Genomic DNA, 22530 nt, shown 5'->3' on the forward strand with positions numbered 1-22530 from the left:
TGGAAAAGAGAAAGGCACATCGCGAGAGAGAGAGTGCACTAAAGAGAGCCAGAGAGCTAGAAACAAACTGCTGTTTATTTCGATTACAATTTACAATTAAATAACACGGCCCCTAACGGCATTACGTAGCCACAATATACTTGGGCGTCTGGTACATTTCATACGCAAACTCCTCCCGGTGGCTGGGATCGTACTCCAGGCCCACGTAGTCTATTTCCAGGCCGAATGGACCATCCATACCCTTTTTGGCCGCCACGGAGAAACCGAAGTGGGTTACCCTGTTGAGCGGTATGGCCCCCTGGCGATCCTGGACTCGCCCTTTCGAGGATAGGAAGAACTTGGAGAAGGGTATCTTGGCGATCTGCCAGTGGGGGCCGCCGCGGGTGTACAGCACATAGTGGTAGATGTCGTTCCACATGAGATCAAAGTAGCCCTCGGTGTGCAGGTTGATCAGATAGCTGCGTCCATCACCGCGCACCTTCATGATGAGCATGTTGTACTGCGTCCAGTCGTAGGTGGACTCTCGCTTGAAGGATTTCTGCAGGGAAAAGATCAAGCAATTACAAGGCGAGCTTGATACTCATTTTTAGGATCCTTACTAACCCGCACTCGCTTTGTGCGTATATTGGCATAGCCTGTCCGCTTTATTATGCCATCTTTTGTGTGGTTCGAGTTGACTTCGCCATGGAAAAGACCCGCTCCGGCTGCACTCAGTTCCAGAGCGGCTGTGCTCTTACCTTCGCCGTGGTCCGCGTCCGTGGTAACAGTCCACTTGTCCAGAACGTCTGGAGCCTTGAAGTCGAAGACCACATCCGTTTCACCAGGACGAAACACCAGTATGGGATCGCTTTCCAGCTGCTCCGTCACTTCCTTCCGCCACAGCTTTATCTCCTCCTTTAGGTCCCGCAGACCATCCATTATGAGCTGTTTCTTGGACGGCTCTGGCAGTTTCGTCTTGTAGCCGGATTTCTTTTCGCGCTCCCAAAAGGTACATTGCACGGCTGTGGTGTGTACTTGCTGGGCAGCCGGCATCCAACAGCTGAAGCGCTGTCCTTGTCTTAGCAATTTATACATATTACACCATTTGCTTTTAATTGAAAATTGAAATTTAATTTTGGGAGAGCGGTTTCAACAACGTAACAACAATCAGCTGTTCGATTCTGCCATTCCCACTGCAACGCAACAGTTGTTGGCATTCACAGGTCAACGTCGAAAACCATTTCATATTGGTGTATTTGTTGTAAACAAAATCGGGAAAAGTTCAAAGTTCCAAATCGCCAAAAATGAAAGTGGAAGATTTAAACAAATGTGCCGGAAGCACCGACTGGAATGTGCTCTATTGGGTGCTGGGTACTATTCTGATGCCAGTGGCTCTGCCGCTCGCACTCTTCAATATATGGCAGCGATTCCGTGCCCAGAAATACCGTAATCAGTTGCCGGGCAAGGTAATGACTAATTTTAATAGCTTCTCGGGACTCCTTACTTATGTAAAACCGTTCTAGGTAGTGCTCATTACAGGCGCTAGCTCGGGCGTGGGCGAGGCTCTGGCTCATGTTTTCTACAGCGCAGGTTGCAAAGTGATTTTGGCAGCACGGCGCACCTTAGAATTGGAGCGCGTTAAAAAGGATCTCTTGGCACTGGACCTGGTAATGTGTACAGCTGTTATTATTTAACAATTCAATAAACCTTGCCATTACTGCGAATATGTAGGAACCTGCGTACCCACCTACTGTGCTTGGCCTGGATCTGGCGGAGCTCAACACCATACCTGACTTTGTTACGCGCGTCCTGGGTGTGTACAACCAAGTGGACATTCTGATTAACAATGGAGGCATCAGTGTGCGAGCCGATGTAGCCTCTACGGCAGTGGATGTCGATCTCAAGATAATGGTGGTCAACTATTTTGGCAGCGTCGCTTTAACGAAGGGTAAACAGTTGTGCAATGCCTAATAAAACCAACCACCCAACAATGGTGTATATTTTGACTTTCCAGCTCTTCTGCCATCGATGCTAAAACGCAAGAGCGGTCACATCTGCTTCATTAGCTCGGTGCAGGGAAAGTTTGCCATACCCCAGAGAGCTGCTTATTCCGCGTCCAAGCATGCCATGCAGGCCTTTGCCGACTCGCTGCGTTCCGAGGTGGCTAGCAAGAACATAAACGTCTCCACCGTCAGTCCCGGCTACGTACGCACTCAGCTCTCACTGAATGCTCTCACAGGAACGGGTAAAAGCTATGGCAGTAAGTCAACGGAATACATATGTATGTCCAACAAGTAATCAATATTCAATGTTGCCTTTCAGAAATGGACGACTCTACTGCCAAGGGCATGTCGCCCGATAAGTTGGCTGAACGCATTTTGAAGTGCATTCTGCGCAACGAGCCCGACATTCTGGTCAGCGATGTTCAGGCCAAGGTCGCCTATTACCTCCGCCATCTGTGCCCCAGTCTGTTCTTCTGGATCATGGCCAAGCGCGCATTGAAATTGGAAAAGGCAGAGAAGAAGACGGGCTAGAAATCGGATCGCACAATGTGAAATGTGAAAATGTTTTCGTGTTTAAGTATTAGTTTCGTTTTTATTGTTAATTGAATTTCACTTAAAATGATGAAATTATAAAGTATCGCATATGTGTGTGTGTGTTGTGAGGGTTACAAATTAGCGGTTTGTTTTGTTTCGCTCGTGCTATTGCCTAAGATTAATAAATAAAATATTGTAGTAATAGTAATCGTTAAATAAAGTACAACTTAAATGTCACACATGTGCTTTTGTTCGCTAATAATACGTTCGTTAATTTAATTATTGTTTTCGATTGGTTTAAAATTATTAATCATAAAATGCTAATATTCACTTCTTTGCTCTTCGGTTTTTGTTTTTTGTTTTCGTTTTCGTTTTGCTTGCTTTGCTCAAACTCGATTCTTGAAGACATTTACGCGCTCTTAATTGACAGAAATACAATATGTTTGTTCTTGGATGGGATGGAATGGGTTGGGATGGCTGCCGATGCTGATGCTGATGAAGGTCTTTGACAACAGGGAAAACTGGCCATTAACTAGGGGCTAGCTAGGTGACAATGGGACTTTTGTGTGTGGGCTGGGGGAAGATTACATGCTTACATGCAATTCATTTAGCTAAATTATAAAAATAGCATTAATCCATCTTGTGAAAAGTACAAAAAAAATTAATTACAATTGAGGTACACAATACACATACAGATTTAAAAATCGTTTGCAGTTTTACAATTATATATTTATACATATATGTATATATAGATTAAAATCAATCGATTTCTTATGTACAATACACAAAAATTGTTCATTTCGCGCTAAATAGTCTTTTTTGTCACGCATCAAAATACTCTCTATCTCTCTCTCTCTCTCTCTCTCTCGGTCGGGCGCTCCGATCCGATCCGGTCCGATCTCTCTCTTCCGCTTAGACATTAATCATTTGCATTTAATATTATATACAGTACACAAACATTGGCAATTTTATATTTTTATATTTTTTTTGGTAGTCTTAAAACATTTTTCTTGCCATTAGTTTAGGTTTTTTTTGTTGACTTTGCTTTGTATAGTTCCATATTGAAATAGTCAAGATGCCGTCTTTTTTTATGAAGATAAATTACAAATTAAGTTCAATTCGATTCTTGATTTTGTTTTCGTTTAAATGTTATAAGCATTTGAAAGCGATTGTCGCGTACTCGTTTTTCCTACTATTTCATTAGCTTTTCTTGCTCCTGGTTTCCGTTTCCTCTTCTCACTGGCCTACACGCGTTAACTATCTGTGTCTATCTGGTCTGGTCTGTGTCTGGGTCTGTCATTCTGTCGATCGGGTCTGTTCGGTCGGTTTCTTGAGCTGGAGCTTATGTGTTTTATCTAATAATGGTTTGTATATTCCACAAAAATATACCCAAATGCTCGTAAAGTTGCAATGGTATTGCACGCCCCTTATGTACGGGTATTTATGTATGTATGTATATAGTATTTATAGTATAGATGCAATTTGATACGCCGATTTCCTACACATTCATATAGCTACAAATATCAATCATTGTCTTAGACTACAAATCGTTATTGTTTGAGTGAGTGAGTGTCTTGTTTTGTTTATATTCGAAAGCTGCTTTTGTGATTCGATACGGAATGTGACTATATATATACCTACATATGCATCTGTGTGTGTGTGTGGGTGTCGTATGAATATCGTTAGGTGTCCTCATTATTGTTTTGCTCTTTATTGCTCTAACTTGTTATTGCATTATAAAAACTATTTCCATTTGATATATCCTATATTTAGTACGTTCTGTATGTACACTACTACTGCTACTGATTTGGCGAAGGCGATAGTGGCAATGGTATATGTATGTATTATATCTCTCTCTCTCTATGGGTTCGAGGCGTGCTGACAGTATGTGCAAGTGCTTGACGAGGGATATGGGGGGTCGTGGCGTGGCTGGCTAATATTCTATGTTTGTCGAATTTACTGCAAGTGCTACTCGTAAAAACTAACTTCGATGCATATTGCTTTTGATTCTTATTGACAGTTATCGTTGGTTATCAACTACTCTGCTCCTCCCTCTGACACTCTCTATATGTATACTCTACTCGGGCTACACCAAACACCAAACACCTACTCCCTAATCCCTCTGTCCTCCCTTTCGCTGTCCTAATTGTTCCTTAACTTAGTTTTGATCTTGAAAAATATGCAAAGGATGTTTTGAAGAGTTCTTTAAGTTTAGTTCATTACTAAAATAGCACCTTGTATTGTTCTGTGTGTGTTTGAGTGTGTGTTCAGATGAGTGATCGTTCGTTGTTCGAAAGTTGAAGTGTAGTCAAACTATAAGTACATATAGTACATGTTTAAGTAGTAGGTACATAATATTAAGAGTAATACTGTTTTAAAAATTAGTTTCAAACAGATGCCAAGATTTGGCAATTAACATAACGAGAGCGATTTTTAACATAAACTCCCATTTCGATTGTGTGTCGCATAGAACATCATACGATTCTCTGCTGTGGCACACAATCTACATAAGATATTTGAACATATAGCAATCATTCACACCCATCTTAGAAGACTACCCAAACTCGAGAGATGTTTCCATCCAACAGTCCTCGAATAATTACAATATTCACAGGAACATCACGGATAGTGGAGGAGTCCTCATCGAATGGGTGCAAAATAGACAGTGCGGGACATAAGTGTTTGCACAGCAATAGCTTTTCAACTTACTGCTGGTCTAAGAGCTATTCTTGTCTTGGCTGGGAACAGGCAGAATGATTTTCCTCTGAGATTCTGTGGCTTCTTTGAAGGTACTTTGAGATTAAATATTGGACAGTTCCACGGAACTAGGACAAAGGTGATCAGATGGGCTCATAGATGGGACATAGCTCATTGACATAAAAGCGAAATGCGCCAATCTTATAGAAAATTCATTCATTTATCGGTATCAGATGAAACTATTTATCTTTTGATAATTACTTTTGAAGAGCTCTTGAATCTGCAGTAAGCTGAAAATCTATTGCTGCGCTAACACTTAATTCCAGCACAGTAGATATATAATAGGTATTTATGCTCAGATGTAGGCAAAGTTCTGTTTCGTTTCGGTTTGCAGAATACAATACAATACAACAGTAAACAGTAGAAGGTACAACGTGCGGTGAGTGAGTGCGACTGGCGGTTTGGAATTTGCGGTGGCTTTCAATGGGTGGGTGGGTGTGCGGCAGGGATTGCTGGTTGTGTGTGTGGTGGAGGCGAGCCTTGGTCGGGGGATATGTACGAGAGTATGTGTGGGTGTGTTTGGGCGTGGGTGTGGGCGTGGCGTGGTATTCACATATTCAGCAGAAACGGCAAGTTTAAGGCAGTGTAAAGTACATATACATACATATATCTTTGCATGTACAAATACAAATATATATACAATGTATATACTCGTATATGCAGGAATGCATGTAAACCTATGCGACAATTTGTATAACTAACATTAAGACTTATCACTTTCACTTGGTTGGTTGTTGGTTGGAAACGAGAAGCAACCGCCGCGAAGCTGCTGCTGCTGCTGCTCTTAGCTAACCAGATTCTCGACGTCGGACACGACTACCTCCAGGTCCGATGGCAGCTCATTGTTGTCTGTGGTGGCGATCGTCGTCGCCGCCGCCCCTGCTCCTGGCTTGGGTGCAGACGCTGACGCCGGTGCCGTTGAGCGCGTCCGGAAGTTGTGGAGACTCCGTCGCATCGGCTGGGCAGGCGGTTGTCGCTGCATGGCGCTGGTCGAGGCGGATTGCTGCAGCGGCAGGGGTAACGCTGCTCCCGCAGCAATCGACGAGCTTGTCGTCGTGGTGCTGCTGGAAGATTGACGCGAGAAGCTGGGCGGCCCTGCTGCTGTCGTGGCATTCGAGCCACCGCCACCAAGGCTGGCTCGCGGAATGTTGCTGAAGCTGTTGCGCGAGTTGCGCGTAGGCGGCACTGGCGCTGCCTTTGACGAGGCACTGCTGTCCCTGCGCAGGTTCGCATTGGAGGAGGAACGTCGCTGGGGCGAGGCAGTGGAATTGCTCACGGGTGGATCTTTGCCGTTCTTGGCCCCACTGGCCTTCAGGTTGAGGCTGCTCCGCTTCTTGGTCTTGGCCACGTTCTGGCTAAGATTGATGAGGTTCTGGGTGCTGCCAAAGTTGCGCGTAAGATTCACAGAGCCGCCAGCGGCCTGGGCATCGGCTTTCACTTTGCTGCTGCTACGTCGCGGAGCTACGGCGAAGGGATTGTGGGTGGACAGCGAGTTGGAGCGACGGTACGAGCTGCGCTGGACAGGAACTGGTGGCGGTGGCGCTGGCCCCTCCAAGCTGCCTCTGTTGGAGCTGGGACCAACTTTACAGCTGCTGGACTTTGATGTGGAGGCCTCGGCCTGCAGATCCACATTCTCGTAGCAGTGCTCTGTGGGTCGCGACGTTACCGGAGGCTTTAGCGTCTCGTAGTTGGGCTCGTTGAGCGTCAGAATTTGGTTATCATCCTCTGCCTCATTGCAGAGAAGTAGAGCGCTCCGCTTGGTGCGCGCCGCGATGTCCTTGGAGGCAGGCTGTCCTGCGGTACGCGTACTGCCCTTCTGTCCTCGCTTGGGCCGACCTGCGACCACGTGCGTCTTCACTTTGGGCTTCTTGGACAGACGCAGCGAGAACTTGAACGGTGGCTTGTAGACCACTTGGAGTTTCACCTTCTCGTTGGACAGATTTCCCATCGATTTGGTCTTCTGCGGGGGCTTCTGAACCAGCCTTTCCGGTGTGGACTGCGATTTGCTCATCACCTTGCGGACCCGGGAGCTGTGCTCGATGTGCGAAAGCGGCTGGGCCACGATTGGCGATTCCAGCAGCCACTTTTGCACCTTGCCAAAGGTGTTGGTGTGATTGTTGGTCGTCGACAGATTGGAGGCATCATCGCCGTTGTTGTTTCGATGCGAGTAATCGATGATTTCCTTCATGTGCTTGCCCAGTTTCTTGTTGGACTTCTTGGGATCCTCCTCCAACGACTTTTTCTTGCCAATCCCCTGGGATCTTTGCGTCTTCTTTGGCTCTGCACTCGAGCTAGTTTTTCCAACTCCATGGGAACCTCCCACTGCGGCGGCGGCGACGGCAGCAGCTCCTGCAACCGCGCCCGTTCCAGACTTCTTGCTGCGCTCGCCACGCACCTTCTTCTTGAAGGGCACCTTCGTCCGAACAGCAGTGTGGACTATCACTCCGTTGTTGTTCTCCGGCAGTCGCACCGTCTCCGTGGTAGCGCTGTGTATTATGGTAACGGACTTAAGCTTCAGATTCGACCGTTTCGCCAGCAGCTTTGTGCTCAATATCTGCCAAAGAGAGACACAGAGAGAGGGTCAGATTAAATAGAACGAGTTGGGATAGAAAGGGAATCGGAAATGGATTCAATGCTCATCAAATGATTCCTAGATTCTGCCCTAATATAGCCGCACGAGACTACTGCTAAATGAACGTGTTCTTCAATAGATTCTAAGGGGATTCGGACGTCGAATGCTGGCTGCTCACCCACAGACTGAGACTGAGCCTGCGCAAGCCCTTTGGCCTCCTGCTGATCCCTTAGCATATGCGTGACCAGGCGCATTAGCTTTTGCAAAACCAAAGAACAAACTCCAGTCAAATTAAATTTCTCAATCAATTCCCATTTAAAGAAATTGTTACGCCCCAAATTCGTGCCACTTACCAGCAACAAAATGACGCCAATGGCGGCCAAAGCCACTGTATACCAGTTGTGCTGCATCCACTTCTTGAATGTGGCAATGCTCTCCTCCGAGAGCAGCAGCTTGCGCAGCGTGGCCAGCGGGCCAGAGGGATCCACCTCGCGACACTTTTGAAAGACATCACAGTATCTGAAAAGTAAGGAGGGATAATGAGTGGCCCCTTTGGGCTTGAGAATGTGTGTAATCGAACCCATTGTAGTCATTGCACGGTGTGCCTGGCTTCGAGTACATGTCCGGTACATCGAAGGGAGCCTCATTCCACTCGAAGGAGCTCCTGCACGCGTTGTCCTCGCCAGGCAGCTTGCAGCACAGCTCACACGACTTGATCCGATCGTCCTGAGGTCCGGGTATGCACTGGCACGACTCCAGGCCATAGGCCAAACAAATGCTGCCGGTGCAGTCGCCCATATAACAGACAAATTCCTTGTTACAGATCGTCTTGTTCGGCTTGTTCACCGATGGCGGGCACTGGGGCACACGTCCATCGCAGAACGAGGGATCGCGACAGCCATTGTCGTCACGGCACTTGTCGCCAAACTTCAGCTTGCAGTCGGTGGTGCAGCAGGGGCCCTGGGAGGGACTGCAGCGGGCATGCGGTGTCAGGGTACAGGGCGTCTCATCAATACGCGGCTGACGGGACATGGGAAAGCAGCAAGAGTCCTTGCAGTCCTCCTCCCAGCCGCAGTCGCATTGCTCTCCCGGTTCTACGACGCCATTGCCACAAATCGAGGACTGTGGCTCAGTGAAGCAGCCCTTCATGGAACGCGCCTTGGCATTCAGTACCGGCTCAATGGACTTCAAAGAGCAGGTGCTGAACTTGTTGTTGTTCTTCTTGTCCCCGGAAGTGGCACGGGCAAACATAATGAAGTTGCCATCCTCCCCGCCAGGCGTGCACTGTTCGGGATCGTGCTGGAAAATGCCAAAAGCCGATTAGATTAATGATCATATAAAGGAATGTGGGATGGGGACCCTACCGGAGAGCCGAAATTGTGGCCAATTTCGTGGGCTAACGTCACATGTGAGACGGCGGGTGGCACATGCTTGCCATAGTTCAAGAGCGTCACAATGCCCGTGTTTAGGGACTTCAGGGAGCCCCGATAGTGTCCATTCTTCTCGCAGACACCGCCAGCATTCTTAAGATCTCCCGTCCAGGCCAGTCCCAAGGTGCCCATCTCAAAGTCGCGGTAGGTAAACATATAGGCCAGGCAAAAGGCATCGTAGTCTTCCTCTGCGCAATGGATTAAAGCGATTAAATCATACAGAAGGAGCATTCATTTCAAAATTCTTACCCGAAAACAGTTCCAAGAACTTCTCCACGCCATAGTTACCGGGGAAGCGATAGCTGGGATCCTTCATGGCGTTCATATTGTGCACCTTGATGCGCTTTATCATGAACGTGATGTTGTCCGGCTTGCCATCGTTATTAAAGTCTGTATTTCGATAGATCGAGTTGGCACGCTGCACATGACGCGTGATGGCCTCAATGGAGGCCTCGTCGGAGCCCATTTTCTGAAAGAAAGTGTGATCTGCCTGCAGATACAGCATGCACGTGGTCTTGCGATCGTACAGCAGCCGGGGCGAGCTGTGTATATCGTCGCCCCTACCGCTCAGCAAATTCGTCATCAGCATGCTGTTAAAGCTCGGATTGTGTGGATTCGGTGCGAATATAATCTCCGGATTGTAGTTATTTACAATGATGTTTGGTTTCTTGGTGGCCCCGTTTTTTGTGATGATCTCCACGTGTGTCTTGTGGCTTGGTCGATCGTTGCTGTTGCCGTTGCCGTTTCCGTTGTTGTTGTTCCCCAGGAAGAGCGTTGTCCAGTTGGCATTGAAGAAGTTACTCGGTAGATTTCCGTTTCCGCTGTTGCTGTTGCTGCTGTTGTTTGGCTCTTCGTAGGGCGTGCCAAACTCTGGCTCGATGGGACGATTGTATGTGCTCACAATGATGTTCTTGTGCTTCGTATACAGTTTACGCACATTGTTGTTGCTGTTTCCGCTATTGTTGTTGTTGCTATTATTATTGGCATTGTTGCTGTTGTAGCTGCGACTGCCTTCGCCGACATTGGAGGGATTATAGTTATTTACAAGTATATTGCGGTTCGACGTAGGTTTCGTCAGGGTGGCCAGAAAGCTCTCGGTGCTGCGGCCAGTATTCCTCGTTGTCGAGGTGGTTGGATATCTTCTGGTTGGCCTCTCATCACTCCGATCCTCTTCGGAGGCCAGGACGCGAAAATCATCATTGTAGGGCACCTCCAGATCCAATGGCAAAGGCGGGTTACGATTGTACGTGGGCGTAGGACTATCAGACATGGCCACCTAGAAGAAAACACATCAATTAGATCCGATACAATGGCATTTCCTTTGGTAATTGCTTACCTCCTCTGGCAGCCAACGTTTTTTTCTCAACTTTTCGCTGGCGCAGTGCGTCTTCGTTGGCACCTGGGAGCTCAGACCGCCTCCGAGGTGCTCCTTTTGCATATTTACATCACTTAACTTATAGACTATGCTGTGGACGCCGCTCTCGGCGAGTTGCTGGGAGTAGCGTTGCGCTGGCTCGATGTAATAGTGCTCCGCTTGGGTTTCAATCGTGCCATCGAGCAGATTATCACTGGTTAGAATGGCCTGCACATGGGCAGCCTCATCGTCCTCCAAGCTGCCGGTGTAAATGCGTGAGACATCGTAGTCGATGGGTCCCAATGTGTTCTCGATTTCCACATCGTGGGCGAACACCGAATGCGGCTGTTGACGCAGCACCAATCGAAAATCTCTGCGAGAGAGAGCGAAAGGGGGGACAGTGATTAAGTGTAATCGGAGCTCGGAATTGAATTGAGTTCAAACTGCAACAAAGTCCAAACCCACCCACGCACACTCACCTGTCATGGGCCGAGAAATTCAATCGTATTGTGTGCGCTAATCCACTCGAGGACGATGACGACGACGACGATGTCGACGACGGTGTGGGATCCACTTGACGCTTTTGGCGGAAGCGCGCCTGCTCCAAGTGCCTGAGCTGGGCTGCCTGCAGCACACTGCGATCGAAGTTCGCCGCCTCCCAGTGCTTGATGTACGGCGTCAGTTTGTGGGTGTAGCCTGACGAAAGATCAAAGCTCTTGACTCAGCGTTTCCTTGTGGGTGAGGGAGGGAAAGTATTGGGACACTTACCTGGCAGCTTGAGTGGCGTTGGAACGGCCAGCAGCTCACTGGGCATCCACAAAACCGCCAGGAGCCCCAGCAGCCAGCTCATCTGGCTGGATTGTGTTGTATTTGTGTCTGGGCGATAGTGTGTGTGGCTGTGTTCTGGCAGTGTGTATGTGGTGTGTGTGTGTGTGTGGAAACCTAACTAGTTCTAGGTTGCGTTTTCTTGGATTAACCTCTGTGTCTGACCCCCAGGCATCACATTATTGCAGCCGTCGTCGCCGTTTCGCTCTGTTGCAATAGAGAGTGTGCCAGAGGAGAAAGAGGTGCAGTGCAGGGAAATTGCTCAGGCCGCAATCCGCGTACCAATCTGTGACATTTCCACGCGAGAAGCTGTTGGAGAAGAATGAGAATGGATATAATCGAGTTGATTGCACTAACGGTTGCCCTGCCTCTCTCGCACAAAGAAACACTGCATTACGTATACGTCCGGACTCCAGAGCAGGCTCACAGCTACAGCTCCAGCTCCAGCTACAGCTCCAGATCATATGGAGAGGGGCAAAAAGTGGCTTTCACCTTTTCCAGCAACAATAAAATATACGCAAAATCTTTTGTTCAACAACAATTTTTACGTTTCTTTGCATAAAAGGCAACAGCAACAAACAGCAGGAGAGCAGAGAGAGAGGAAGAGCAGCGCCACAGCATCTCATTAGCACTTCACATACGCACGCACACATCCATACATATGTACGTCCGTTCGTATAGAGAGTTGGTTATAGGTGTGCGTGTGTGCCCGTGAAAATTACTGTTAGTTTCCCGTTTGTGGCTTTCCAGTCTTTAGCGCACATTTCCTTTTGGTCAATGGAATTAAATGCATTCCTTTGCACTATTGACAACCGTTTAATTGGATAATTATTCTTTTCTTGTTGTGCGTGCAAAAGGGTTTGAGTGTGTTGTTGTGTACAAATGTGTGTGGCTGTGTGTGTATTCTGGCCCAAAAAACGCTGATGCGCTGCTTCTTACTCGCTGCTCGCTGTTGTTGTTGGTGGCTTAAACCAAAATAAGATACACGAAATTCAATTAGCCACAAATTGTTGCACTTTTTCGTTTGGTTAATTGGATTTGGCCAACTTGCAAATACATATCAAATATTTAAAAGAAACAAACACGCGCAAACACACACAAAACAATCGACCTCCACTGGTCGCTGTTTTTCCCATTAACGCGCTACCACTGGCGTAAATGGTTATAAGCCAGTCCCAAGTTTTTTTTTCGTTTCGTTACCAGGGCCCAAAAACCTGTTCTTCTGCTTATTCATCCAGGCCCGAAACAAACGGATTTCCCGTGCAGTTTATGGAGTTATTATTTATGTAAACCTTGATTAATGGCACATACTTTTTATATCCACTCGAGCACTGGCATTTTAATTCGTTTTGTTCTCCAGAAACAACTTTTTTTGTGTCGCCACCATCCACCACCCACCGAGAAACGAACCAAGTACGTATTTAAACTGTTTCAGCTAGGTATCGATAGTTTACCATCGATAGTTTCGTTATTTATTACAGGAATTTTACATTTTGCGGAATTTAAAATCTATTTAGACAATATACATATCCACTATCTTAAACACGCCTTACATATTAATTAACAGCTTTCTTAATCAACGACTGCTGCTTTTGAATGCCTTCATGTAGTGCTTGGGCACTCTTCTCCAGCTCCTCGCAGCAGGACTGTAATTGCTTTTTTTGGGACTCCAAAGTGTCTACTGTGCCAGTCAATTTCGCCACCTTTTGATCGTAGCTATCAAACACTTTCCACCACGTCTGAAGCGGTAGATTCTCCGGCTCCGTCAATAGTTCATGTTCCAAATCTGAAATTTCCGAGCTGTTTTCTACCGGAGGCTGTTGCACTTCAAATGTTTCCATATCCGCCAGCATTTCATCCACAGTTGGGGCAGTTGGTGGTGGCTCCGTCTTTGGTTTGGACTTCTTAAACATTGTTGTTGCTTGCGATTCTGTAAGGTTCAGAGTGATAACGTCAGCAGTTCTAGGCAAATGGGCACAGAATGCAATTACCTTATGTATCGGAACTGTTAATGCCTAAACGAATGTCGGCAGTCTCGAAGTCTTAATTTGTTGCTATATGTACTTTTATTTTAGTAAATATACGAAATTGGAAAACGTAAACAAAGTATTGTTGATTTCATAGGGATGTCATTATATCGATATATATTATTTTAGAATATAAATTATTTCGATATTTTTGTGCGATAGACGGAACGAATTTGGCGGTTACCGTACTTTATTTTGATATCATCATGATCCTTGATAGTCCTCCTCCTCCTCATCTATAGTTCTTAATCCTGAATAATACACTATTTTCTCACTAAATTTAAGGTCACTAAAGTGAAAACTATACCATCGAAAGATTAGAGGAGTATTTCTTGGCTACTTCTAAATTAGGAAACCATTAAAATATTTTCCATATTTCAAATGATTTTATCTTTGTTGCATATAAGATCTAGGAAGCAACCCTCTTAAAGCGTAAGAAATCAAATTAAATAATCTTGCAACCATAAAATTTGCAATTAAACGAAATCTATAAGTAGCCCCATTCGATATTCTTCTCTGCAGTAGTTTCGAAATGAACATCTTATGGATTTTTGTGTTGCTTCTGAGTAAACTCTATTTTCATATTTCAGGAGAAATCATTACCTATAAGACGAAATACCCTTATCACATTGCTCGCAAAATGTATCCCAAGCCAACAAAGTCTATAAACTATTGCAAGTCGCTCCTCTGCCAAAAGAACGTACGCCATCTTACTTGTGAAACGAAATTCGTGAGTAGACATATAACATCCAGAACGTGATCCGTCTTTGGAGATATAAACGTCTTTTTTCTTCCCAGTGGGGTCCCAAGTGTGGGAAAAGCCACGAGGGCGTGCGACTCAAAAAGTGCATGAAGAATATTCTCGATCTACACAATACGGTGCGCACCCGGCTGAACCAGGGACTAGCTCATGGTCTTCCTCAAGCGAACAAACTGCCTTTGTTCGAATGGGACGATGAACTGGCGCTCATGGCGATGCGGATCACCAATCAATGTAATGAGGAAACGGCGAATCTCTGCGTGAACACATACCGCTTTCCTAATGTGGCAGTGACCTCCGATTTTGTTGATCTCAAGAAGCACCCTGCCAAAGGCATGTCCTTTTTTGTACAGAATTGGTGGAACCAATATCGCAAAATATTACCCGTTCATGTGGCTGCTTTTCCGGCTAATGCCTCGCGAGAAATGTGGATGTTTGCCAACATAGCGTACAGGAAAACCCACCTTGTGGGCTGTGGCATGCTGGACAGTGGAACCAAACGCTTCGTCACGTGTGTCTATAACGATAAAGTTGGACCGGGAAAGCGCCTTTACAATGTCAAACCAACCGCAGTCAATGTATCTAACGCACAGCTATAACCCAGCAACAATTATTAAATGTCTACCTTTTTGAAAATTGAAGTCGCTTTTTCGGTAGAACTGTTTAAATTTGCTACATGGCAAATACATAGATGTATGTGTGACCGAAAGTGTGACCGTAGCTTGGAAAAGAATAATCGATAGCTCGCATGTGTTTTGTCATCACTGGTTTGCGCGCTTCACTTTTTTGTTTGTTGTTTTTCTGCTAATTTATTAACGAAACGAAAACAAATATAATGGGAAACCAAGACGAACTCAGTACCGGAGCCAAGCAGAAGTTTGTAGAGGCGGCTGCACGTGCCAAAAATCCACTCGACACATTGCCATACGAGAAGTACACGGCTCCGTCCGGCGAAGAGTTTAAACTGATATGCCGCACAAAGAGCGATGCCGATGCGAAAACAATAAAATGGGCCTTTAAGCTGGCAGAAAAAAACGTGGGGCCCTACTACAAACAATTGAAAATGGGCTGGCAGCCCAAAATAAAGGCGGCGGAGCACAACAAGAACTGGGCCCGCTATCTGGTGGCTCAAAACGACAAGAAAGAGAATGTGGCCTATTGCATGTTTCGCTTTGACATGGAAAACTACGACTGTATACTCTATTGGTGAGTGAGCACATTAAACATTCCCTTCTCTATTGTATTGAGCAATTAACTTTGGCTTTGCTTTGCAGCTATGAAATGCATGTTGCGGCCAGCTCTCAACGCAAAGGCCTGGGACGGTTTATGATGCAAGCGCTGGAGGATTGTGCCCGCCACTGGAATCTCGAGAAGGTCATGATTACAGTGCTCAACAACAACGAGAATTCCATATCGTTCTACAAGAAGCTCGGCTACAGCAAGGACGAAACATCGCCGGATGTTACAGAAGAGGCCGAATACCAGATCTTTAGCAAGGCCACATTGGGCTGAATATTTATTAGATTACCAGAGAGAATACATTCAAGAAAGATTACTTATTTCAACAAATTGGCCTGCGTCTCAAAGTAATTGGCCATGCGAATGTCCTGGGAGCTCAAGCCGCCGACGTCGTGGGTGGAGAGAGTGACGTTGAGTTTGTTGTAGCAATTGAACCACTCCGGATGATGGTTGATTTTCTCGGCCAACAGGGCCACGCCTGTCATGAAACTGAACGCCTGATTGAAGTCCTTCAGGACAAACTGCTTGCAGATGGCGTCGCGGCCATCCACCAAAGTCCAGCCAGCGTCCAGGAGGGGCTGCAGCTTCTCGGCACGTTCCTGTTCATTTAGTTTGACCTGCAGCGAGCAACAAGTATGTAGAACAGAAGCGATACTCAAATTTTTAAAGCCACAACTTGGCCTTGGGGGTCAAATTTTTGAGGCGATAAGCGGGCGACTAAGACAGTCTTTTGATAAACTGAACTGTGCTGAGAACGCATTTCAATTGCCCTTGCTCCGAAATATGCCATATATTTTCCCACTCACCACCATTTTACGTGTTTTCCCTGTCGATTGTTTTTGAGTACTGTAGAATCTGCAAAGCCCCACACCGCCACCAGTTGCTGCTGCTGCCGCTCTCGTTGTCGTCGTATAGATAGCTGAATTCGATTCGGCTTTGCGATTGCTGCGCGTAAATCAAAAGCTTCTCAAAAATCTCCCCAATCACAGCATTAAGCGTAGCGCTACTCACCCCCAATCTCGCCTGCTGGCCCCGCTCTCGGCAGTTGATTCGGCTTGAAACAAACCAGATTTACTCCGACGGCTGCCAAGTAGATTTGCAGCTTTTTGAAAGTTGCTTTTAATTACATTTGTTAATAACATTTTTCGCCCCAAACTGGTTTTCCCCCCGCAATCAGCTGTTCTTCAAACTGACAGAGTGGCCAGACATCTGTTTCGTTATCGATATTTAATTCCTGCATCGATACTTGGCATCGATATTAATTATAGATCGGCATTAAACGGTAGTTTAATTTAAATTCGAATTCAAATTCAAATGTCATATTTTAGTTTATTCGTTGTATTGTATATAATTGACAGATAACTGATAGATCTAAATTTGATTGATTATGAACTGACTTTTTTGTGATAGATTGGCATTTTACTTGTGCACCACATTGTCTGCTTCACCATTGCCGTAGTAATCGTAGTCCGCATTGGCCGTTGAAGTCCTCATCTTGGGATGCTCTGTGGAGGTGGCCTGGTCCATGGGGTGTCCAGTGGTTGCCTCTGTGGCTGCTGGGGTCGTTTTCCGCCAGCGAAGGCTGTAACGGCTACGCAGAAATGGTGGCTTGGTGACCAGGGTATTTCCAAAGACTAGAGAAACCCAGTTGTGAGAAGATATTTATAAAAAGACTGTTATTTCCTTACCAAAGCCAAAGAGGCAAACGCACAGAATCAACAGCAGGGTCAGCTTCATTCTGCAAAACTCTTCCAATGTAAACTGTGTCCACAGCCTGCAGAGTCAGCTCAATTTATAGTCAATTTTGCATGGAAGCGAAAGATAAACAATTCCCCGAGGTCGGAGGAAAGCGAAAGCACTCATCGTCATCGGCAGTTCCCTAGAGTCCAGTTCCCAGTTCCAAGTTCCCAGTCCCACCCCAGACCAAGTTCATTCACCGCTTTGGTGATTTTACATTTTATTCGTTATCTGTGGATGCGAACACTTACTAAGCTTACGGGTTAAACGACATTGTACAATACATCAAATCGGTTTATGCCTAAGAAATATGGTAATAAATACGTGTGTGGATTGGGTTGGATTTGATTGGATTGTGTGAGCGAAAGGCCTCAATTATCCCCCTCAGCGGGTCTCGGACGCCTCGGACCAGAGGGTATTGGTGGCGGCGGCACATCAGGAACCTCGCTGTTTTTACTCTCCGATCCGTTCCGGATGTCCTCAAAACTGGGCTTTACCGGCTCCAGGTTCAGATCCAACGGCAAGGCTTGCGGTTCCTCTTTGGGTGGCGACGGTGGTGGTGGCGCTGCGGGTTCATTCGCTGCTGATGCTGCTGTCGGCTCCCGGATTGGGTAGCCCTGTGTGGGGTAGTAGTCGTAGGGCGGCAGATAGTTCTGGCGTACATATCCAGCCTGATCATAGATCACCGGGTACTGGCTGTACGGATAAGGAGGCAGATGCGTCGGCTGTCCAGTGTACTGCGATGGCAGCCGGATGAGGACGGGCGGCAGTCCTTGTTCGTTGAGTGGCAGCGGCATCTGTTCCTTGGTCATTTCCTTGGGCTCAAGTGATGGCGGAGCCGCCTGTGGCAAGGGCTGTTGCTCCACCGGCGTTTCCACAGGCTGTTGGGGCTCGTATTGGGAAAATCCAGCAGGATACTGTGCTCCAGTGGGCAGCGGATAGGGCAGCTATAAGAGACAGTCCTTAGTTTTTCATTTCATCTCGGATTTCATCCTTCATCCTTATACTCACCCTCTCGTTGGGCGTCAGACCAGGCACAATTGGCTGGCCGAACCTCACCAATGGAGGACTGTAGAAGCCGTACGGATTGTAGGGTCCAAAGGGAGCATAGCCCGGCTCATGAATGGTGGGCTGGATGACGGGATAGGCCCTGCTGGAGGTGAGATTATCATCGGTGGTGATGAGGGCATTGTAGACTTTGGGCTTCTTGCGCAGTCGACGAGCGGCCTGCGATGATTCGAGGCACAAAACCAGACCCAGTAACAGAAGCAGCAGCGTGCGCTGTAAGAATATGTGGTTAGAGCTGATTTGTCACTGGGTTCTGTTGCCAATGAGAAATCATAATCTGTTTAATTGATCGCCATATCGACAATCAATCAATGAATTGTTTGGACTACGCACAATCGAGTGTTTGACGGAAGTTGGACTCTGACTCCGCTGAAACCCCTGGCCTTTCAAATGCCAGCGGCACCTCCAGTTGCTGCATTCAAAACGTGGTCCAACGGTCCAACAACAACCATTCAACACATGTCTGCCTTTGTTGTAAATTAACTACACTTCATTAGTTTTGAATTGAAATGTAGATTGTTCCTTTAATTGGATTACGCGGAGCCGATCGAACCGGACGAACTGTCCGAGCGCTGATCAGGGCGATCATGGGCCCAGCCACTGACTTCTGGACGGCTTTCCTTCGCACACCCCCGACCCTAGAGAGAGGTGGATGCCTAGGTCTAGGTCCGGAGTCCGGTTAAACAAGTTGCTCTGGCATCGAAATGCACTCAAGCGATCCCCGCGGAACTGTGACCGAGTTTCTGATCTCGATCTCAAATTGCTGCTCTCGGATTCGGATTACACACAGACATTTGTGCTGGGCTCGGCTGGGCTGGGCCGCACGCCCCACTGGCCCCTGGCCCCCTGGCCCCCTGACTGACTGACTGACTGGCAATTTGCTTTGCTTTCCATTCATTTCACTTTGACTTTCCTTTGGCGTAAACAATCTCCACCCACACGCCTCCGCCTTTCAAAAATAGAAAAGATCAGAGAGCAATTTTCAACGCTTTTCCTTTTTCTATTTTCGTTTTCGTTGCGGCCTCAGTAGTGAAATGAATCGAATCACCAGACAATAATCGTAATGATCTCGCGATCGGCGATCGACGATCAGCGATCACGAGCATTGATCATGTGTGGAGTGCTGCACTTCAGCTAAACGAAATTGGGCCACATTGAGTGGCAAAGTGTGGGGCAGCCAGGCAGGCCATGCCATGCCATGCCATTGTAATAATCGTCAAAAGTGATAGTTGAAAATGTTTCAGACCTTTGGAGATCACATTGATCTGGTGGATGTAGGTGTTTTATAGGTGGTCCATGTGGCCATTGGAAGACCATCAATGATGCCTACTACTGTTGCCATTTGAACTGCAATGAACTCTGATCGAATGCATCTGCTGCTCGTAAGGCACTTTTCAGCCCCAAAATACATTCCATTTGTTTATTCGAATCACTTGTGGTTAGAAGAAGAAAACTTAAAACTCTTGGACCAATTCTATTTGATAGAACGAATGTTAATGATTTTTTAAGCAGAACGCTTACTCATAACTATAAGAAACAAAAGTGCTGTCTGTGGCAAATGTTCTATTCACTTTATAGCACATAAATATGTATGTACTTCTGTTCCCAGACCTCTTATTCGCTTCGGATCTACTGGCCTGGCCTGCAGCGTGACTCAGCCGCCAGTCAGAGCCATGGCTAAGACTTAGACCAGTTCAAAGGCGAAATAGATGGCATGGCATGGCCAATGGTGTAACCTTAAACCTGACGCTACGACGGGCATCGAAAGTGAAAGTGGAGCCCAGAGAGAAGTGTCCATCAAAGTGATCCATTTAGGTATCGCTTACCTTTTCCATTTGCATATTTGTTGTGTGTCTTTTGCGTGGGTTTTGTATGCAGGCAGTGCACTCCGAGAATGTGTCGGGAAGGGAGGCTCCAGAAAAGCCCAAAAGATATCGCATAAATTGGTTGAATGAGTCTCAGCCTTAGCCTTGCTTAGCCTTCTGGCTTCTTGCAGTTTTGCTTATGGCCGCTTATGGGAATTGTTTTTAAAATGCACAATTTGTTCACCGACTACGCGGCGGCGCTCGCGACACGTAATGACTTTGAAAACAAGTTGCTATAAATAATATAATGCAATATACTGCACATGCAAAACCCAAGAGCCAGTGCCGCAGAGCTCGGAGCTGGCGAAGGGGCCTCAGATGTGGAGCACAGAGAGACGGAGACGGAGATGGCGAGGGAGACCGGAGTTGTAGACGTAGACCGGAGCACAAGTTGACGCGGAGGCTGCTAACGTTCGACTGGCGATGGCGACGGCTGCGCACGCGCGTTTCTTGTTGGACTTGGAGCGAACGCTGGGCGCGCACTCAGGCCAACCTTTTATACCTTCGGTAGATGGAGATGGTGGGAAGGTGGTGTTGAGTTGTGGTGGCTTTGGCTTTTATTGGCCCACTGGCAGGAACTTCTTGCAGTTGGCCTAGTTTTCAGGCTAACCTTGCAGTCGGGTGCTTCGACTTTTAGGTGGATTTTGTTCCTCCCAAATATAGGCATGAGGCAACAGCCTCCTTAGGGTATTCGCCTTTTCGATCAATTCCCTCACAAAACGGACCCAAATAGCTTTCCCATGGGATGCCGTTTCATTTGGCTTCGTTTTAATTGCTTTGTGGCTTAAATTGGATGCAATAAACCGGGCGAAAGTGTACATAGAATGGCAGCTGGAAGAAACCGGGCCGAGGAATTTGTTCGGTTCGTCTCAACTTGTCTCTATTCTAGGTCCATGTCAAATGAGCTTACGCTTACTGGCCCAAGTTTCACTTTCATTAACCACAAAAGCCCAGAACAATTGTTGCTGCTGCTGTCTATGTGCCTTAGTGGCTGCCGCCAAGCCCCCCCCCACACCACACCGCACCGCACCACTCCATTATTAACCAGATTGTTAATACACGCGTCTCCCCCTGCAGCTCTCCTCTCCTCCCCTCAACATTCTCCTGCCCTGTCTGGCCTGGCATGATTATTTGTTTTCATTCGCTTCTGCCACTGGCTGCAGTCACGTTTACTGTGAGAGGGAGGTGATAAGTGTCAGTCAGGTCGGTCTGTGTCTGCGTCTTCCACCCACAGATCTGCCGGCAGATCTGGGGGTCAATTGCAACAATTTGAAGATTGTTAGACCCCTGCTGCTGTTGTGGGCGGAACCCCTTTGGCGGTACTTTCGCTTTCCCTTTTTTGTGTGTTTGATTGGCATAATAATGGGTCGTTGCACCAGGTCACTGTCGCCGGTGTTCCAGTCGCTCCAGTACACGTAGTCCTGATACAGGGAAACCGCGTACGGCTCATCGGTGTCGCTGCAAACCAGTATCGGGTGCTTCTTACCATCCCAGTCTCCTGGTCGAATGTGAGCCCGGCCGCATAGTTGGCTCCCGCCGCGATGGTTTGCAGCTCGGATCCGTCCATCGTGGCACGCCGTATGGAGTCCGAAGGCGACTCTGTCCAGTACATGTAGCCGCGGCGCGGCTCGAGGACCAGGGACCGGGGCCGACTGCTGCCATCCAGGCGGGCGACCTCGATGAGACGAACCTCCGCATCGGACCATCGGATGCCGTCCGGCCCAATCAGACCCGAGTCCACGATCCGCTGCACATAGGAGCCATTGAGAAAGGCCCGGAAGATGCACTTGTTCTTCTGGTCAGTCCAGTAGATGCGCCTCTCCGCCACCGACACGTCCAGGGCGTGCGCATCGCCCACATCCTTGAAGGGTATCGCTCGTCGTCGTGGTTCCGTTCCCGTCGCTGTACTCGGTCGAGAGAACACCAGGAAGGCGGCAGGCACAGGTACAGGCGGTGGAGCAGGCCCCATTACCCACGGCTCCCGCACGTTCTCCACGGTCTTTCCATCGCACCAGACGCCAGAATCCTGAAGACGCCGGTGTCCAGATGCCGTTTCAGACGAACAGCTGTTCCACCCCCACCCCCAGTCCGGCGTCTGTTCTTCTTCTTCCTTTTGCAATGATTTTGCTCTGATTTTGCTATGATTTTGCTATGAATTCGTCTTCTTTTTTCCACGAAATTTTCATGTAATTTTAACACTTTTAAAATTGCTCAGTGGCGCCATCTATGTACAAGTTGCACTCACTGTGAAAAGCCAACTGCTATGAAACGAATGCGGTTCAGATGGCGCCCTACAGAGGCACCACTGACAAATACTGAAATAAATCATATAAATTATAATAATAAATAAAAAGAAATTAATTAAATCTAGACTTTTGTA

General features: G+C 47.2%; 10 protein-coding genes across 12 annotated transcripts; 3 read left to right on the forward strand and 7 right to left on the reverse strand.

Annotated features, from left to right (window-relative positions):
• Positions 1-57: 57 nt before the first annotated feature.
• LOC108156177 (complex I intermediate-associated protein 30, mitochondrial) lies at positions 58-1165 on the reverse strand. Its single transcript, XM_017287506.2, has 2 exons — positions 604-1165; positions 58-538 (listed from the first exon to the last, which is right to left on the reverse strand). Exons 1-2 carry the CDS (start codon positions 1072-1074, stop codon positions 122-124), a joined length of 888 nt encoding a protein of 295 aa, XP_017142995.1. The 5' UTR covers positions 1075-1165; the 3' UTR covers positions 58-121.
• Positions 1166-1203: 38 nt separating this feature from the next.
• LOC108156176 (dehydrogenase/reductase SDR family protein 7-like) lies at positions 1204-2755 on the forward strand. Its single transcript, XM_017287505.2, has 5 exons — positions 1204-1445; positions 1503-1646; positions 1711-1927; positions 1994-2239; positions 2302-2755. The coding sequence occupies exons 1-5, from the start codon at positions 1284-1286 to the stop codon at positions 2511-2513; spliced, it is 981 nt and encodes a 326-aa protein (XP_017142994.1). The 5' UTR covers positions 1204-1283; the 3' UTR covers positions 2514-2755.
• A 1950-nt stretch (positions 2756-4705) lies between these two features.
• Positions 4706-12855, reverse strand: LOC108156102. 3 transcript variants are annotated; one of them, XM_033389538.1, is made up of 10 exons: positions 12766-12855; positions 11398-11763; positions 11109-11325; positions 10612-11002; positions 9525-10551; positions 9210-9463; positions 8426-9144; positions 8199-8364; positions 8024-8102; positions 7688-7827 (listed from the first exon to the last, which is right to left on the reverse strand). In XM_033389538.1, the coding sequence occupies exons 2-10, from the start codon at positions 11477-11479 to the stop codon at positions 7781-7783; spliced, it is 2982 nt and encodes a 993-aa protein (XP_033245429.1). In that variant the 5' UTR covers positions 11480-11763; positions 12766-12855; the 3' UTR covers positions 7688-7780. The 3 variants fall into 3 exon arrangements, with proteins under 3 accessions (XP_017142884.1, XP_017142885.1, XP_033245429.1); XM_017287395.2 differs by lacking the exon at positions 8024-8102 and having other exon boundaries at positions 4706-7827; XM_017287396.2 differs by lacking the exons at positions 8024-8102; positions 12766-12855 and adding an exon at positions 11852-12348 and having other exon boundaries at positions 4706-7827.
• A 19-nt stretch (positions 12856-12874) lies between these two features.
• Positions 12875-13585, reverse strand: LOC108156108. Its single transcript, XM_017287404.2, has 2 exons — positions 13446-13585; positions 12875-13384 (listed from the first exon to the last, which is right to left on the reverse strand). Exon 2 carries the CDS (start codon positions 13365-13367, stop codon positions 13011-13013), a length of 357 nt encoding a protein of 118 aa, XP_017142893.1. The 5' UTR covers positions 13368-13384; positions 13446-13585; the 3' UTR covers positions 12875-13010.
• Positions 13586-13986: 401 nt separating this feature from the next.
• Positions 13987-14876, forward strand: LOC108156104 (venom allergen 3-like). The gene is made up of 2 exons (XM_017287399.2): positions 13987-14211; positions 14280-14876. The coding sequence occupies exons 1-2, from the start codon at positions 14014-14016 to the stop codon at positions 14838-14840; spliced, it is 759 nt and encodes a 252-aa protein (XP_017142888.2). The 5' UTR covers positions 13987-14013; the 3' UTR covers positions 14841-14876.
• A 121-nt stretch (positions 14877-14997) lies between these two features.
• LOC108156106 (N-alpha-acetyltransferase 40) lies at positions 14998-15810 on the forward strand. The gene is made up of 2 exons (XM_017287401.2): positions 14998-15447; positions 15516-15810. Exons 1-2 carry the CDS (start codon positions 15077-15079, stop codon positions 15751-15753), a joined length of 609 nt encoding a protein of 202 aa, XP_017142890.1. The 5' UTR covers positions 14998-15076; the 3' UTR covers positions 15754-15810.
• Positions 15730-16657, reverse strand: LOC108156107 (pterin-4-alpha-carbinolamine dehydratase). The gene is made up of 3 exons (XM_017287402.2): positions 16492-16657; positions 16287-16425; positions 15730-16097 (listed from the first exon to the last, which is right to left on the reverse strand). The coding sequence occupies exons 1-3, from the start codon at positions 16620-16622 to the stop codon at positions 15798-15800; spliced, it is 570 nt and encodes a 189-aa protein (XP_017142891.1). The 5' UTR covers positions 16623-16657; the 3' UTR covers positions 15730-15797.
• A 125-nt stretch (positions 16658-16782) lies between these two features.
• On the reverse strand, positions 16783-17264 carry LOC108156109. Its single transcript, XM_017287405.2, has 2 exons — positions 17169-17264; positions 16783-17114 (listed from the first exon to the last, which is right to left on the reverse strand). The coding sequence occupies exons 1-2, from the start codon at positions 17215-17217 to the stop codon at positions 16900-16902; spliced, it is 264 nt and encodes an 87-aa protein (XP_017142894.1). The 5' UTR covers positions 17218-17264; the 3' UTR covers positions 16783-16899.
• Positions 17265-17420: 156 nt separating this feature from the next.
• On the reverse strand, positions 17421-21141 carry LOC108156103 (extensin). Its single transcript, XM_017287398.2, has 3 exons — positions 20112-21141; positions 18229-18498; positions 17421-18164 (listed from the first exon to the last, which is right to left on the reverse strand). The coding sequence occupies exons 1-3, from the start codon at positions 20223-20225 to the stop codon at positions 17589-17591; spliced, it is 960 nt and encodes a 319-aa protein (XP_017142887.1). The 5' UTR covers positions 20226-21141; the 3' UTR covers positions 17421-17588.
• A 78-nt stretch (positions 21142-21219) lies between these two features.
• On the reverse strand, positions 21220-22290 carry LOC117187187. The gene is made up of 2 exons (XM_033389320.1): positions 21954-22290; positions 21220-21918 (listed from the first exon to the last, which is right to left on the reverse strand). The coding sequence occupies exons 1-2, from the start codon at positions 22117-22119 to the stop codon at positions 21350-21352; spliced, it is 735 nt and encodes a 244-aa protein (XP_033245211.1). The 5' UTR covers positions 22120-22290; the 3' UTR covers positions 21220-21349.
• Between the last annotated feature and the right edge of the window lie 240 nt (positions 22291-22530).

This window comes from Drosophila miranda, chromosome 2, assembly GCF_003369915.1.
Source record: "Drosophila miranda strain MSH22 chromosome 2, D.miranda_PacBio2.1, whole genome shotgun sequence".
Taxonomy (NCBI): domain Eukaryota; kingdom Metazoa; phylum Arthropoda; class Insecta; order Diptera; family Drosophilidae; genus Drosophila; species Drosophila miranda.